The 18,609-nt window shown below is 33.3% G+C and overlaps 1 protein-coding gene across 1 annotated transcript; it reads left to right on the forward strand.

Annotated features, from left to right (window-relative positions):
• Positions 1 to 957: 957 nt before the first annotated feature.
• LOC149259174 (uncharacterized) lies at positions 958 to 1,556 on the forward strand. The gene is made up of 2 exons (XM_089453533.1): positions 958 to 1,225; positions 1,432 to 1,556. Exons 1-2 carry the CDS (start codon positions 958 to 960, stop codon positions 1,554 to 1,556), a joined length of 393 nt encoding a protein of 130 aa, XP_089309659.1.
• Positions 1,557 to 18,609: the final 17,053 nt, after the last annotated feature.

Below are 18,609 nucleotides of genomic sequence, written 5' to 3' on the forward strand. Positions count from 1 at the left end.
AATACTCCAAAAAATTCAAAACTAAAAACTATGTTTATTCAGGATAACAAATCTTACCTCTTGATGTCTTTCTTTTGCGCTAACAGGCATTCTAGAATGCATTCTTTGTAGAACAGGTGGCCCTTCTGATAGCACAGGGGGTCTATCAATGGCTTCAGGCACAGAGAGCATGCATCAAAGGGCTTACTGGAGTCCTTGTCGAGCCTTTCCTTTTGAGTACCATACCCAAGCCTTCTCTTCTCATCGTATGTAAAGAACGCCAAGTCATTGTTGTTCTTTGAATGCCTATGCAGCATCTTCACTAACTCGAGGATTTACGATTGCCGGCAACAGATACAGGACATAAATGGTGCATGTCTCAATGATTTTTTAACAGAGTTAGAGGTGTCACCGAATTGTCCGTGGGTGGCGAGCTGTAGAGCAGAGGAATTGCAGTGTGGGAGGCGCCAAGTCGAGTTGGAAGGTGAGTGAGTAGCCCGCGGGATCACAATTCCTCATTTCGAATTGGAAATGGCAATAACTCTCCACGGCTACAATTCCAGCTTGGATTCGATCTGTCAGGGGATGTCAGGATTTCCAGCTCCGATCGGATTTTTTGTCAAGGAATGTCAGGATTGCCAGGGGAGGGTGCCAGAGAAGGAGGGTGTCAAAACTAGGGGAGGGTGGGTGAGGGAGGATGGATTGTCGGCGGCCGGAGCCTGATGATTTTCCGGGCGGTGAAAAAAACTGAGCCATTCCTCCGCCTAGGTAGACTACTCCATGGAGAAAAGTAAAATCTAGATATTACATCAAAATTTAGAAAGTCATACTTCTTAGACTGAAAAATGATTTTCTCAATTAGCCTATGATATTCTGAGGATATTAACATTGTCATTATTGGAGAATTTGAAGTCCTTGATAAGCAGCTGAGATGTTTTGTTCCATTTTGCTGACCATGTAGTAAAAGTGGTTACAACAATGCTTTCAAAAGGTTATACCCTAGGAAAAGATACTTTAAGCAAAGCCAAAGAGTTAGACGAGAAGTATCAAGTGATGGACACTGCTGTAGCAAAGGTGGCAGATTTTGGCAAATTCTTCAGAAAGATATCAAAAGTAGCTTTGATTACAGCTGGGCATGTAGCTTGCAATGCAGGAACAGCTCCTGTCAACAACATTTGTTTTGTAACAAGAGCACTGATGGTTGTTGGGGTTCTTGATAGGGCAGCCAAATCTGCTGCTAATTTTGGTAATAGGAATAATGCAGCAAAGAAGAGACTTGAAGTATTATGGCACTATCAAGTTAGTACTATAATGTAGTGGTGTTGGCCTTCAGGTTTATCTGTCTCATAATTAAGTATGCATGTAATTTTTCTTACCCTGCCATAGTCGTTCTTGTATCAAATCAATTTTATGGTCTCTGTATATGTGTTTAAATGTCTGATCCTTCTGCAGCCCTTCACATTGAGATACACTATATATCTGTGGGCTTCAACCCCAAAATGCATGCTAGACAGCTGTTGACACCACCTAACATCAAGAAATTGGAGACGCTTCAAACCACTCAAGCAGTTGGGTAGCTTTTTGATGTTTGTTTTGGATAAATTCAGGAGTTTCAAATGTTTTAAGTTCCCAATAGACGTGGGCAATGATTGGATGGAAGTATGACTTAGATCTAACACAGTCATCTAAAACAAATAAACAACGTCTTCGTTCTAGATTTTTATTCATTCCTTCAAAAGATTTGTTAATTCTATCCTGAATTCCCTTTACACCCCCTTCTTTTTCCTCAGACACTTTTATGTGTCTAAACATTGACAGCAGCAGCGCTTCAACGACAAATTTGGTTGATACTGTAAGCCACACAAATTGGTCAAAACTGTCTCGGACCTTTTGGTTGTTGAATACCTCTTTCACCAGAAGGGTTTTGCCCTGTCCTCCCATACCCACAATAGCAATCACTCTGAATCCATTTTCCAATATCCACCAACTGACCTTTTCAGTATCTTCCTTTAATCCCACCGCTTGAAATTGAGATAGAAGAGCACAGGATTTTCTTCTTTTATCTTCTTCTGAAGATTCAATATATGCATTGAGTGCTACCTTACCAATGGAGAAAAGTGAAATTTAGATATTACATCAAAATTTAGAAAGTCATACTTCTTAGACTGAAAAAATGATTTTCTCAATTAGGCTATGATAAATTTGGGTGATACTGTAGGCCACACAAATTGGTCGAAACTGTCTCGACCTTTTGGTTGTTGATCTTGCACCAAAAGGGTTTTGCCCTGTTGTCCCATACCCACAATAGCAATCACTCTGAATCCATTTTCCAATATCCACCAACTGACCTTTTAAGTATCTTCCTTTAATCCCACCACTTGAAATTGAGATAGAAGAGCACAAGATTTTCTTCTTTTATCTTCTTCTCAAGATCCAATATATGCATTGAGTGCTTGAACACCAATAGTGGCATTGAGGGAGGTGAGATATTTCAGATATTTAACACCTGCGTGTATCTTTGTGATTCTTTCCTTTAGTTTCCTAATGTTCGTGCCCATTCAATAGCGGAAAATTATGTTGATGAAAATAAGCTTGCCCTACTCACATTCCTCCACTATGTCAAGAGCATTAGTGAGAAAATCCTCAAGTCCGTTAAGCCAATTAGTCACTGAACTAGAATTGGAAGTTCTCGTGGCTCTCGCATCCGTCAATAGGCATTTAATGGAATTAACCTCATCACAAATGAATTCAAAATCTTCTCCCCTTACCGCTTGACCAGCGCAAATTTGATCCCCCATAATAGTTTTGGCTTCGCTTCTCGTTTCGACTTTTGGTGTTGGAAATACCATTTTATCCTTTAAGGTTTATTATTTTTGTTTTATTATTATTGCTTGAATTTCTTCTTAATAAGTGGTTGTGTTTCTTTTGGTTTTAGTGAAAGTATGGGCTCCAATGTTGGCTCTCTTATTATGGAGTTTAATTCATCTTTCAGAAATTTTCAATTATTAAATTAGGTTAGTTAATTTCTTAAAATATTAAATTTATTTCAAAAAAAAATTGTTACTTTATAGGTTAGACACTCGCTTGAAATATTAAACTTATTCCAAAATGTTTTTGTTACTTTATAGATAAGGCGTAGATTGCTTGGCTCTATGAAAATAATGAAGGAAAATACATGTTAATCTGTTACTTGTTCTCTTTGACTGAAAAATACACGGTGACAAAAAAATGCATATTATGCTAATTGAACTTATAATATTGAATTTAATACACTAACACTTTACAACAATGAACTAACAATATTCATGATGAAAATAGCAATATGGAAGATTTATCTGCATAATGAAAAAGGCAATATGGGAGATTCCAATCACCTTCCAAGGCATTTTTTAAAATGTGGATGTGACAAAAGGTTGTTGTGGAAGGTGCTGTTTGTATATCGGAAATTTCTTGATCATTGTGTATAATCCTAATGTTAATAGATATGTCTACTAAGTGGTTCCAATTAATGGGGCATTGATTTGAGGGTTCAATATATTTGTATTCTTTATCAAAGTATTCTTTTGTTGTATTTGCGTTCTTCAATTTATGCCTTATAGCTTTTCCTTTGCAACATCTCGTGCAAATGCTAGTTTATATTGAACAAAGTCAAATCAAATTGAAATGAAAAGTTTTATTTAAATCAAATTACTCTCATATTAAATGCTTTAATTAATAATTTATATTAAATAGAAGTAAATCAAATTAAAATGAAAATAGTTTCATATAAATCAAATTACTCCCATATGAAACGTTTAAACTAATAATTTGTATTAAATACAATTAAATCAAATTAAAATGAAAATGGTTTTATTTAAATCAAATTACTGCGATATTAAATGCGAAATTAATAATTTATATTAAACAAAATCAAATCAAATTAAAATAAAAATGGTTTCATTTAAATCAAATTACTCCCATAATAAACTTTTAAATTAACAATTTATATTAAATCAAATTAAAATGAAAATGATTTTATTTAAATCAAATTACTCCCATATTAAACGTTTACATTAATAATTTATATTAAATAGAATTAAATCAAATGAAAATGAAAATTGTTTTATTTAAATCAAATTACTCCGATATTAAATGTTAAATTAATCATTTATATTAAACAAAATCAAATCAAATTAAATTAAAAATAGTTTTATCTAAATCAAATTACTCCAATAAATCAAATTACTCCCCTATTAAATGTTAAATTAATAATTTATTTTAAATAAAGTCTAATCAAATTAAAATTAAAATGGTTTTAGGTGGTTAACACCTAGTGACACCAAACTTAGGTCTATAGGACAGTGAGACCAAACTTTGGTGTATTGAACCTAAACAAACGAATTATTTAGTTTGATTTAAGATTTTATTCCTATGGTCAAAAATCTTTGAGAGAAGGCTCCCGAGGTCACTGTAATTTTGACAACCTAAAAGGCTAGGAAGGTGGCTATTGCAAAAGAGATTTTGAAACTCACATCTAATCGGCCACTGTAAGAGGAAGTGATTTCCATCGTGGATGTTCTTATTCTCACACACATGGCAAAACCTTTCCATAAGTGGTGTTTTAGGAACTGGGTAACTACCAGTTTCATTATGGAGCTCATGAGAGTTAGTTGTAATCTTGGCTATATTAATTTTCTTCTTTGAGTTAGTTAAAACAGAGAGATACTTTTGATCTTCTAGGGTGGCGTTGATGACCTCCTTATAATATCTTGATTTTATTTTAGCTCATAAATCTTTATCACAGCACAATTATTCTTTGAAATTAGATGTAACAATATTTTTAATGTTATTCATGTTTTGCAATGCAAGATTCTCGTAGATCTCCCAATGGTTTAACGAGGCCCTCGTGTCTTTATACCAACCTAGCTTTTGAAGTCTATGGTCTCCTATGTTATTGAGTTTGTGCTTGTACAAGACAAGCCTAGTCATAGCTAGGCTCTCCATAGGGGAAAGACCCACTTCTATAAGGAGAATAGGATAGGGTGTGTTGCTTTTAATTTTGAGGTTATAAGTTATAAAACACTTCTTGATTTGCTCAATCTTTCTCGAGGATTCTCTAGAGATGCTACAACCCCAAACCTCACATCCATATAAGATAACCAGAGTGACTAAAGTTTCAAAGAGGAACTTATTTCTATCCCACATTATGAGGTTTGTCGTTTTACAATTATTTTCAAGACTAAAATAAGCTTTCCATCCCCTATTAATCCTTTTCTCAATGCTATAGATCGAGTTGAGCTTGTGATGAATATCAATTCCTAGGTACTTGTAGGAAGACACTTCCTCCAAGTTACTATTGTCATACATAAAATTAGCGTAAGTGTCCTTCTTGGATTTGATAATCATAACTCTTTTTTTGTGAGTGTTAACAATCATACCCATGGTAGAGAAGAAATCCTTAAGAAGTATAAGTTGTTTATAAACATGAGATGGGCACCTTGCGAGTCGTCACCGTTGAGAAGAAGGATGATGACTATCTGAGATAAGATCTTGCCACCACATTGTGCTTCCTCTAAACAACCTTCTAGCTTGTCGATGTAAATTCCAAATAGGGTAGGGGAGATGGGGCAACCTTGTTTAACTCTGATATTACACTTAATATCTTTCGACCACCCCTCATTTCTTTTAAACATGGCAATTACATTGTCGTATAACCTTATAGCTGCAACTCTCAACTCAAAAGGAACATTTAGCTCTTCTAATCTATTCCAAAGGTTGTATATAGGAACTGTATCGAAAGCCTTTCTAAAGACCACAAAGCAACAAAAGAGATTGGATTTATCATTGCAACATTCCTCCAAAATGATCCTAAGCGTAATGAAGTGGCTTCTTTTTGAGCGCTCCTTTCTAAAACTCGCTTGGCCTTTAGCGCGCTTACCTTCACTTTCAAGACATATGCTCAACTTCCTTTCTAAAATAATACCATATAACTTGGCTAGGAGAGGGATGATCATAATTGTCCGATAATTACATGGGTTATTTGTATCCCCACTTTTAAAAATAGGGATTTGAGTCCACATTTTAGGGAACCCTTGCTTGACCACTTGATTGAAAAGCTTGTGAATGCGGGGGATGAGGACATGACCTCCAATTTTTAAGATTTCTACGTGGTAACCTTCAATTTCCTTAGCTTTCCCATTAGCCAAGCAATTAACCCCAAAATCAATGTCTTCTAATGAGAAAACTTCTTTCATTGTGAGTAGGGTTTCAAAGTTATCCATGACATTTGGAGATGCATAAAACTTTTTAAGATAGGAATTCGGGTCGTGTAAAGCAATTTTATTATTATCTTTAGTTTTCGTAGTTAGAATCTACCTCGAGAATTTTTTAAGAGCTACCTTAGAGAGGTATAAGAGATTCTCTTGTATTTTATGAATATAGTGTCTTTTTTTCTTTTTAGTTAGGGATTTGTATATTTTTATCTTTCCTATTTTAAGAGATTCATTAACAACTTCCTTAATTGCTCTCCTCACACTTTTACAATCTTTGTCATACCATGGGTTGGTTTTTCTATTTCTTTTATTACTTGAAACTTCAATTGATAACTTGTTAACAAAACATGAGAGGGTTGTAGTAAAATTATGATAGAGATCTTCTATGTTGTCTAATACTAGGTAAAGGAAGCAAATTAGTTTTTAATTCATTTAGAAATAGGTCTTCTTTATTTCTATCAAAGATTAACTTCTTTTGGCTATAAGGATTACCTTCTATGGGATCTTTATGCATGAAAAAATTGAGAGTTATAAGTAAAGTCCTATGATCAGAGTCATGCTCGTGGTCATTTACGATGTCAAAATTTGTTATTTCGTTGTATAGAGGGAGATCGAAGATAACATAGTCTACCATGCTACTACCAAGCCCATGGATGCAGGTCATCTCACTAGAATTGGGCCACTTCTTTAGACCATTGCAAATTATGAGATCGTGAGCACTAGAGATCTTGACTAGCTCCGACCCAAACAAATTCTCCCTGAGGTCTTGAGAGCTCCTTTTGTACCGGCTAGCGAGAGGAAGGCCTTCGTCTAACCATAGAGGATTAGGGTTGGAATGATTTATTAGAAGAATAGCTTGGTTGCTTGAAGTTCGAGCATTAATGTCACCCATTAAAAGGATATTGCCTTCATTCCTTAGGCTACAAATATCATTCTCTAAACCATTGTAAGGACTATTTTTATCTAGATTCTTTTTCTTATAGAAGTTAGAATTGATGGGGGGAAATAAGAGATTTTTATGTAGGTCTTTTTATCATAAATGTGAGTAATTTCTATCCAACTATATTGGTTGTAAGGGTTGTTTTTATAAATCCTAGCATAGGGAGAGATGTTCTTCTTAATTTAACAAGCTATACCCCCAATGCCTCTATGGGAGGATCGCTTATTCCAGGTAGACTATAATGTAAAACCATCTATGTTAGGGACCTTAGATTCTTCATGCTCCCAAGTTTCAACAAGAAAAATAATATCAACATCATTCGAGATCCATCGTAGCTTGGGTCCTTTGTTCAATGGAAAGCCCCAACAGTTCCAAGAAAGAATCCAGAGCATGCTGAATTGCTATTTAGTATTATCTTTTTGGTATCTATCTCGAATAACGACTTTTCTATTTCTGATTATTGCTCATTTTCCTTCCTTCCTAGCTTCCTTTACCTTTTGAACCTCCTTTCTGAATTCTGCTTGATCTTCTAGAATGAGATCTTCATTTATAAATATTCTTGTTCCTTTTAGACTTGAGGTTTTACTAAGTATGTCATACTTATGGTGAGTAGAGCTCACCTTTATTCCGATGAGTCTTCCTTTATTCTAAGTAAGTTTCCCCAACCTTGTTGCTTGTGTGAGACACAGTTGTTTCAGTTTGTAATCTGTTATGTAATTTTGTCTCGGCTATGGCTAAAGTATCCTCATCTACCTCCTCTTTCAAACCAAATATTATAAGGTTTAAGACTCTTTTGTTACGCTCATGGTCTAATTCTATCAATTTTGTTATTTCATCTTTAATTTGTTTGATATATAATTTATGTGCCACACTATTTAGGGTGAGGTAGCTATTAACTTTTTATTCTAGCTCTTTAATCATGTCCTTCATTTTAAGACTCTCTAAAGTATGAGCATCTACTTTCTCAGATGTTCGGTTCATATGTTGGTTTTATTTTTCTATAACTAGAAACCTACTCTCCATTGCCTCCATCTTATTCTCCAATAGTTCTATTTTATTTTCTATTTGTTTTTGGATCTTGTCTTTCTCTAAAGACCCCATATACTCATAGAAGCTCCCTAGAGTAAGTGTGCTAGGTCTACTTCTACTAATCTTTGATAATTATGGTGAATTATTTATACTTGAAAATATGAAAAATATGTAAATTACTACGATATTAAATATTTTACACAATGAAATGAGAATGGATTTGGAAGTGACCTATAAATGTTAACGATTTACTTAAATCAATTTAAATGGGGTTACTTGGAGAAAATTAAACTCAGAGTTACTTGGAGAAAGTGAAGTATAGGCAGTTAAGTCTATGAAGGGAATGGTAGTGGAATAGGGCATAAGGACGAGATGTTGAGAGGAGAGGGGTTTGACATTTTGTTGTGAAGAAGGGCTAAGGAGGGCATGTTGAGAGGAAAGAAGGGTTTGAATTTTGTTTGTTTTTGGGAATAAGAGGAAGTATAAGTGAATTAAATATATTTTGAACATTAAGTTAAGATTATGGATTTTAAATGAAATGAAATTAAAATAATAATATAATTGTATTTAAATTAAATAAAAAAAATATTAAATATTGTATATAATCAAATCACATTATATTTGGTGGGAGGATGTAACTTATAAATGTTAATGATTTAATTAAATCAATTCAATGGGGAGTTGGAGAAATTTCAGAAGAGGTGGTCAAAAGATGTTTAGTAAAAACAAATTAATTTTGGCTAAAAAACTAAAATATTTACTATATCAATAAAAAAGGCTTACTCTAACTTATATAATAGATTAAAAACGAGGCAATACAATTTCAATATTTTTTATTATTCAAAATATTTTTTTGAATGCATAAATGTATTCACTACCCTTAAAAATTGAGGGGTAGTCCATTTATGCATATTAAACAATTTAAACTCAATTTTTTTAAAATTTATGTTAGCTTTGTTGGAGATCAGATGCACAACAGATTCAAACAAATACTCAGCAAATAAATCATGCACAGGAAACACAGAGGTTTAACGTGGTTCACCCAACCAATTTGGGCTACGTCCACCAATCATAGGCATCGGCAATTCTTTATTAATCAAACAGGAGATTACATAAATCAAATCCTCACAAACTCTCACTCTCACACTACTCAAACACTCCGTATGGACATCTGATTTATAGCAAAGAGAATCTAATTGCCTCATAAATCCTCTCACATCAAATTTAGGATGCATTAACTCCCTCCCAACAAACTGGAGCTAATCTAACAACAAATTCCTATTGTTGTCACACATTAGAGATTTTTTCCTAATTTATGAAACAGAAAATCTCAACAATCTCCACCTTGACAACAATTAGCCTGATGCCATGTTTGTTTATTATTTTATCTTTTCTGCAAGCCAAGAGAAGCCAAACACCAGCGTAGCTTCTCCAACAAAACTGGTTTCGTGAACATGTCTGCATAGTTTTCCTTTGTATGCACCTTTTCAAGAGAGACTCCCCTTTCAGTGATAACCTGTCTTACAAAATGGTACTTAATTGGAATATGCTTTGATTTACTATGATAGGTCAGATTCTTAGCCAAATGTATTGCACTTTGACTATCACAAAGTAACCTGATGTTGTCCTCTAACCTACCAAACTCACCAAGTAAACCTTTCAACCAAACCGCCTTTTTGCAAGCATGTGAAGTAGCAATGTATTATGCTTCAGTAGTGGATAAAGCAACAATGTTTTGTAGCTTTGACATCTAGCTAATAGCTCCACCTGCAAGAGTAAAGACATACCCTGAAGTTGACCTTCTCTTATCCAAATCACCTACAAAATCGGAATCAACATATCCGCAAACAAATTCACTACTCTTATTGTAAGTGATACAATAACTACTTGTGCCTCTCAAATACCGAAGCACCCATTTCACTGCTGACCAGTGCTCTTTACACGAATTTGTCATATACCTGCTGACAACCCCAACTGCATGTGAAATATCTAGTCACGTATACACCATCGCATACATTAAACACCCTACTACATTAGCATATGGAATTCGAGACATAAATTCCTTTTCTTCATCTAAATTAGGACATAAACTCGAAGAAAGCTTGAAATGGGAAGCGAGAGGGACTGACAGAGGCTTCACGTTATTCATACCAAACCTCAAAAGTATTTTCTCAATATACTTTTGTTGTGATAGCCATAGCTTACCATTGCTTCTGTCTCTGAAAATCTCCATGCCCAAAATCTGTCTTGCTGCTCCTAAATCTTTCATATCAAATGTCCTTGCCATTTGAGCCTTCAACCTATTGATTTCTTCTATGCTTTTGCTTGCTAAAAGCATATTGTCAACATACAATACCAAGATAATGAATATGCCATTATTTAACTGTTTAAAATAAATACAATGATCATATTCACTTCTAACATATTTCTAACTCAACATGAAAGAATCAAACTTCTTATACCACTGCCGAGGCTACTGCTTCAGGCCATATAATGACTTCTTGAGCCTGCAGACAAATTTCTCATTGCGATGCTGAACAAACCCTTCCGGTTGTTCCATATAAATTTCCTCATCTAAGTCTCCATGTAGAAATGCAGTCTTAACATCTAATTGCTACAACTCTAAATCAAGAAAAGCCACTAATGCTAACACAATTCTAATTGAAACAATTTTAACCACTCGTGAAAAAATCTCATGAAAGTCAATACCGGCTTTCTGAGAAAACCCTTTTGCAACCAGTCTCGCTTTGTACCTGTCTTCCGTATCATTCACACCCCGTTTCAGCTTGAAAACCATTTACACCCCACAGTTTTCCTGTCTTTCGGAAGCTCAACCAGATCCCATGTGCCGTTTTTACCCAAGGCCATCATTTCGTCCTTCATGGCTACTTTCCACTTGTCACTTTTCGAACCTTCTATTGCTTCCTGATAGCACAGAGGTTCATCCTCATTAGCAGTGAATGCAACAAAAGTGACATAATCATCATACCTTCTCGGTGGTCGTTTGATTCTTGTCGACCTCCTTAATGATGATTCTAGCGCTTCCTCGATTGGCTGACTACCATCTGTAGGAACTTCTTGATGATCAGTATCTGAGACCTGTTCATGATCTAGACGTGCACCCTATTCATGATCTGATTCTGAAACCTGTTCATGGCTAGTATCTGAACTATGGTCATCATGACTATCATTAGAAATGTTATCAAACTGAATGTGTTGAAAGTCAGATACATCATCCTGTTTCAATCTACTATCTACATCTAACCGTACAAGAGAGGATTCATTAAACTTTACATCTTTGTTGATGATGATTTTGCGGGTAGTAGTATCCCACAATCTATATCCCTTTGTTACAACACCATACCCAACAAAGATATACCTTTTCGACTTTGGATCTAATTTAGTTCGCTGATGTTTAGGCACTAGAGCATATGCATCACAACCAAACACTCTGAGTTTAGAATAGTCACAAGGGTGTCCTTTCCATACCTCTTGCAGAATCTTGCAGCCTATCACTGTTGATGGAGATCGGTTTATCACATAACAGGTTGTTGCCACCGCTTCCGTCCACAACTCCTTTTGCAACCCAACGTTACTCAGCATACTCCTTGCTCTCTCTAAAAGAGTCATGTTCATGCATTCAGCAACTCCATTCTGCTGAGGAGTATAAATCGTGGTCTTATGTCTCTGGATCCCTGCATCCTCGCAATAGCTGTCAAACTCCTTGGAAGTAAACTCACCACCATTGTCAATTCTTAAACATTTTATTGTTCTACCAGTGTTGTTTTCTACCAATGCTCTAAACTCCTTGAAAACTAAAAAAACATCAGACTTCCTTTTCAACATGTAGACCCACACTTTCCTAGAAAATTCATCAATGAATGATACAAGATAAGGCGAACCACCATATGAAGTTGTAGGGGTTGGTCCCCAAACATCGGAATGGATATAATCAAGTATGCCTTTACTAGTATGTTTTCCTCTTTTAAACTTTTGTTTACTTTGTTTTCCAAACAGACAATGCTTACAGAAAACTAACTTTCCAGATTTTAGATTTGGAAGTAACTTGCGATGAGCCAAAATTTTTAACCCTCTTTCACTCATATGCCCCAATCTTTGATGCCATAAGTGAATGGAACTATTGTCATGTTCAGACACTGTAGACACATAATCTGACCCTGTACCTCCTTCTAACTGAAATAGATTTCCTACCTTCTTAGCTTTCATAACTAGTAAAATACCTTTGTAAATTCTCATTACTCCACCTTGAATTACAGTTTTATATCCATTTGAATCAAGTGCTCCTAATGAAATCAAATTTTTTCTTAAATTTGGTACATGCCTCACATCAGTTAATATTTTTGTTGTCCCATCAAACATTTGCAGTTGTATACTCCCAATTCCCACAATATTACATGTTACATCATTACCCATGTACACAACACCATCATCAATTGATTTATATGTCTTAAACCATTCTTTATGAATACACATGTGGTTTGATGCACCAGAATCTAACAACCAATGTTTACCATGATTTGACACATTAACTGATAATACTTCATCAGTCATACCTGAACGAGATGGCGAACCTGTATCTGTCGTATTTGCCTCCTTCTTCTCTGTCGAAGAATCTGCTTTTAAAGTTTGTTGCTGTCGCTTCCAGCGGTCCTTCTTTAAATGCCCTGATTTGCCACAAAACCAACACTTTAACTTACTCTTCTTCCCTTTTGACTTTGAACCTGAGTCGCTCGGCCTCCTGGAGTGTCTTTCTTTCGAACGACCTCTAACCATCATAGCTTCTCATGTAGAGGTTTCGGAATGCGACCTTCTCCTTGTTTCTTCTAATAATAAGGATGCAACTACATCATCAAACTCAATAGTTTCTGATGAACTAAGACTTATAGAAGTAACAAAATGATCCGATGATTCAGGCAACGAGCACAATAAAGTAATAGCTTTATCCTCGCATTGAATATTTACTTCTATACTTTGTAATTGCACAAGAAGAGTATTAAAAGCATTTAAATTATCAGCAATCGATGTACCTTCCTTCATTCGCAAACTGTACAACTGTCGCTTCACGAGAATCCTATTGGTTAAGGATTTGGTCATGTACAGTTTCTCCAGTTTCGTCCACAAACTAGCAGTTGTTGTCTCCAACACAATTTTAAACATGACATCATCAGCTAGACACAGTCGAATAACACTTATCGCTCTTTCATCCATCTCGGCCCACTCATTATTTGTGATGTTGTAAGGCTGTTTGGATTTGCCCAACAACGCCTTTACCACACCATGTTGGACAAGCAAATCGTACATCTTCACCTTCCAGATCTCAAAATTATTTTTGCCATTAAACTTCTCAATTTCAAACCCGACACTTTGACTTTTGGCCATTTTGTATCAGCAAAAAACACAATAATCTCCAAAATCAACTTTAAATAAATGAAGTTTGTGTTTAAAAAATGCCTTTGCCTTTAGAAACAAACAAACATCTGCCCTTTGTATTTCACATACAAATTTCTGCCATATGCACTTATATCCTTGCTTGAAAAAAAAAAAATCTGTCTTTGGTACTTCACAGAAAAATTTTTCTGCCATAACACATATGTTCCTGTTTCTGTAATACGCAAGGCACGCATCTAAACCATATTCAAACTCTGGTAAGATGAATTGTCATTGTATTGTTTTTATTGTTTTATTTTTCAGCACACAATGTTCAATACTCTCACCGCACCAAAAACATACACACAATAAAAAAAATATACCAACACGTGCAGTGCGTTTTGATGTAATTTATATTTCAAAACTTAAGTTACCTCCACTAGCAAACTCAGAGGGATAAGAGTTCAACACCCAAGTGGACAGGAGTTCTCTACGCAGTTTGATACTAATTTCACTGCGGGTTCATTGTCACAGATCTTATGGTCCAATTCAAGACAAAACAATGTACGTGTGAAAACTGTGGGCCTGAGATCTTGTCTTGAAACAGAAAATCTCAACAAGCTTTTGATTAAAATTAACCATCTAAGTCAAACTAGAGAAAAAGGTTCTTCAAAAAGACCATTTCTTTTATCAATTAAAAAATGACATATACATTAATACCATAAATAGTACAATTAAGTTAATTGATTTCATAGTTGTAGTTGGATTTGTTAGCTTATTCCCAAGTTGTAGTTCTATTTGTTAACATATTTCTAACCCTTTTTATGGGAGTTGTCCTTAGTGCTATTTTTGGACATCTTGATTTGTGTTATTTAAAGTATTTTTTTATTTTATATATGGATTTGTATATATGGATTCACCACCTTGAAAACCTCTAGGGCACTTCAATTATATAGGGGTTACGCATCAAACTTGTCATTTCTCTAAATTAGTATGTGATTTTAGAGAAATTAGACCCACTAAACCCTTTCTTCTAGTCATCCTTACACTTGGAGTTAAAAATATGGTAAATAATAATAATATTTGTGATTCTATTACTTAAGTTTACTATATCATTTATATTCAATATAGATTTAAATAAAATGAAATTAAATTAATAATAATCATTTTATCTAAATCAAATTATTCTATTAGTAAATGTGTTACATAATCAAATGGAGTTAGGGAGGTAGCTAAATTTATGGAGGAAAGTTTTTCTCTACAATTTTTCTAAAATACATGACACATGTACTGGAATTACATATTTAACTCTTGGACTCTTCACAATCAAGATTGGACTACAAATATTTTCAAGTCATTCTATATATATAATAAAATTAATGTTAAATAAAATATATACATATATATATAAATGAAAAATGAAAAATACACTAACACTAGAATTCAACAAGATAGCAAATACAAGTCATTGTTGGCTTTAGACTAGTTCGAATTGTTAGCCCAAGGCTTACCTATATTAACCCTACGTGGATGTGCGTTACTTTAGATTTCTAATATATTTTTCATTTATCAACGGCGTAGATTGAATGTCATTGAAATATCATTAGTCTGATACAGAGATCGACGGAAAAGGTGGAGGGGAGCGCGAATCGTTCATAAACTAAATTGAAACATTTTAATGAAAAATTTCATCCGCCGCTTCAGTTGATTTGCGAAGGAGGCGTTTTCACAGTGGGAGGGTATTATATACCGAAAGGCACTGAGCTTTTGTTGAATGCGTGGGGTATACACAGAGACCCAGCTGTGTGCGGTATACACATTTGGTGGTGCTGCATTCTTCTGTAATCCGGCGCTGTGGGGACCCCCGCTTCAAAGGAACTGCACCTGCACCGATCATGATTTAGAGGAGCCCAACGATAGCGAGCAGACCGTGTGTTGGTGGGAATTGTGGAGATTTGGATTTGGATTTGCGATTGGGTTTGGAAGGGTAAGCGGAGCATTAACTCTGAGGAGGCGATTGAGAATCACATCCTTTCAGATTGGAGGTAGATTTATAAAATATTTTGCATGAAATCAATAGGTTTATGAGAGAAAATTCTCAGAGAGTACTCACACCGGTAAATAGTACAGGTCCCATTTTATTGTCCTGTTACCGATATTATAATAATGGAATTGTGGCATGCTTTTCTCATCATAATAAATTTATTTTATATTAATTTATGGATTTGACTGTGAATTCAATGCCCAAAAGGGTAAAAACATTACTCTGGGTTCCAGACAAAGTTACAAGAAATGTAAAAGTATTGAATGTTGAGGTTTAGTGGGCTATGAATTTTATTTGGTCAATAATTATTTTTGTTAAAATTATATTACTGAAAAATTTGTAGTGAAATCTTGTTTTGTGTTATTTAAACTAGTTTTTTCATTATATATATGGATTCAACAACTTGAAAAGCTTTTAGGGTAGGGGTTAGCAAGCAATCTTGTGATTTCAATAAATTACTATCTGATTTTAGAAAGATTAGACCAGAAAATCAGTCTGAAAAACTTCAGTAAAGTAGCACAAAGAAGTTTTGTCTGATCAATTGTAGTTGTAGATTTCTTCCATAAACAGTTTGGAATTACAATTATTTATAATGATATTAATAATATATTTATTGTAATGGTTGTTTTTTAATATTATTTTTATTATTATATATTTAACAATTTTGTTAGTATTTAGGGTAATTGGATTTAAGTCTATTTTCCATGATCCCTCCCCTTCTAAGTAACAATATTGTAGATAATAATAATATTTGTGTTTCATTGTGATTTATGTTATTGATTATTTGAATTTTCATATCATTTCACATCTAAAATAAGTTTAAATAAAATCAACTTAAAATAATAATAATATTTGTATTTAAGTTAAACTACTCTAATATTAAATGTTTTACATAATGGGAACAAGTAAATCATTCACAAAATTAATAGTATTAATTATTTTATTTAGTTGAAATTAGCATAAATAAATCACATTGGATTGGGTGAGAAGAAGTAACTCATAAATATTAATTATTTAATTAAATTATAGAAAAATTAAAAAAAAAATAATTAAATTTATGAATGATATGTAATTTCTTAATAATAAAAAAAATATTTACTATTTAAATTAATGTAACCCTAAATCAAAATAAAATAACCATATAAATAAAAAATAAACAATACACTAATAAAATAAATACTAAAATAAATCCAATTCATTATTAAATTAATTTTACTAGAATTCTAATTTGCTAAACTCTGTTCTTAGACACTACTTCCAAGTAACAATATTGTAGATAATAATAACATTTCTCATTCGTTCTGATTTCATCCTATTGATTAGGTTTACTTCTGATAATACAGCAGATACATTGCGGGATTAACTCGATTTGGTAGTTGTGTTACGATTTATTAAACTTCTTCCAACCTGGTGGTTATTAGTGATCCCGTAGCTTCCAGGTAAATATATTGTAAATAGTAATAATAATAATGATTCTTTTGATTTCGATGTCAGATTTAAGTTTAAATATAACAATATAAACGGCCCAATGCAGGCACAGTATGGAAGATGATAGGGAAGTGAAAAGAGGTGAAAGGGAAGAACCACAGCCTACTCAGGAAAGGAATACTGCTCCTCCTTCAGACGAGCCCCTCTTCTATGACCTACCTAGCACTACCCATGACCATGACCTTTTAAAAGCTCAGTTAATTAGTTTGATTAAGAAGCATGAAAAGGTAATTTTTTTTAAAGGTATTTTTTTTATTAAGTTTAAAAGTTTATTTTACAATTTAGGTGTTCTAAAATTCAATATGATATGTAACGCTATTTTTTTTCATTAAAATTGAAATTTTATTCTTATATAACATATATCATATAAAAAAATTTAAAATTTAAAAAAAAATATCTCTATAAAACATTTAAATAATATAAATTAGTAAAAAAATTACACTTAAAAAAATTAAATTTATATTTAAAATAGATGTATACTTATTTTTAATAAAACAAAAAATAATAAAAGAAATCTAATGAATATTTTTGTTATTACTTCAGCATGGGGCTTCCCAAAAGAGCCCTACGAAAGATGGAGACTTGAGAGATGGAGACTTAGTTGATTTGTGGAGGAAGCCTCTTCCCCAAGTAAATGAAGACATTCTGTATTGTTTCGATCACTACGGGTTATGGGCAGCCTCTGAGGTACGCTGTTTCTCATATTTATTTGACAATTAAGATTTGTATTTAATTTTAATAATAAGTATAATAGAATTTTATTTTTCCAAGGTTGCGGAACTTTACCTGGAAAATCGCAAGCTCGACGACGAAAAGAATTATTTGGCATTGGCAGTATTAAAAGATGCATTTCCAGCCGGTAAATATGATCATAGCTAGCTCTCATGTTTCAGTAAGACTGTATTTTATTCCTCTTATCCTCTTTTTAAGATAAATGAAATATAATTTTTTTTTAAGTAAATTATGATTTTTAAAACATATTTTTGATCCTATTTTGATTTAGCTTTTACATATTTGGGGTTTTAGGGTTTTTGCTAATTTCATTTGTTAATTTTGTATTTTCAATTATTTATAGATATATTTATAATATAAAAATTTATATTTTATTAAGATTTCTTTTTTAAACTACTTATTTTTTACCAAGCTCAACTTTGAACCATAAATAGAGCAACACACTAACAAACATTGGGACAGCCTTTTAACTTGTTGACATATTTTAGTACAAAATTCATATATATGCAGAGAGGAATGATAAAGATTAGTTTTTCAGGAAAAAGACTAATAAAAATTAATCCAAAGTTTTATGTAATAAAATTATATAAAATTTTATTTTTTTAATTTTTTACATTATTAATTATAAAAATAGAGAAAACAAAAGGTCAAAACAAACATGTATATATGATATATTGTGTATGGTTAAAATTACTGATGAAATTCAAAACATTACAATTGATGTATTTTTTTTTGTGGTTTATGAAATCAGGAACTCG

Source organism: Pinus tabuliformis, chromosome 6 (assembly GCF_031772625.1).
Source record: "Pinus tabuliformis cultivar Carrire ecotype Pingquan chromosome 6, CPIR1, whole genome shotgun sequence".
NCBI classification, from domain to species: Eukaryota; Viridiplantae; Streptophyta; class Pinopsida; order Pinales; family Pinaceae; genus Pinus; species Pinus tabuliformis.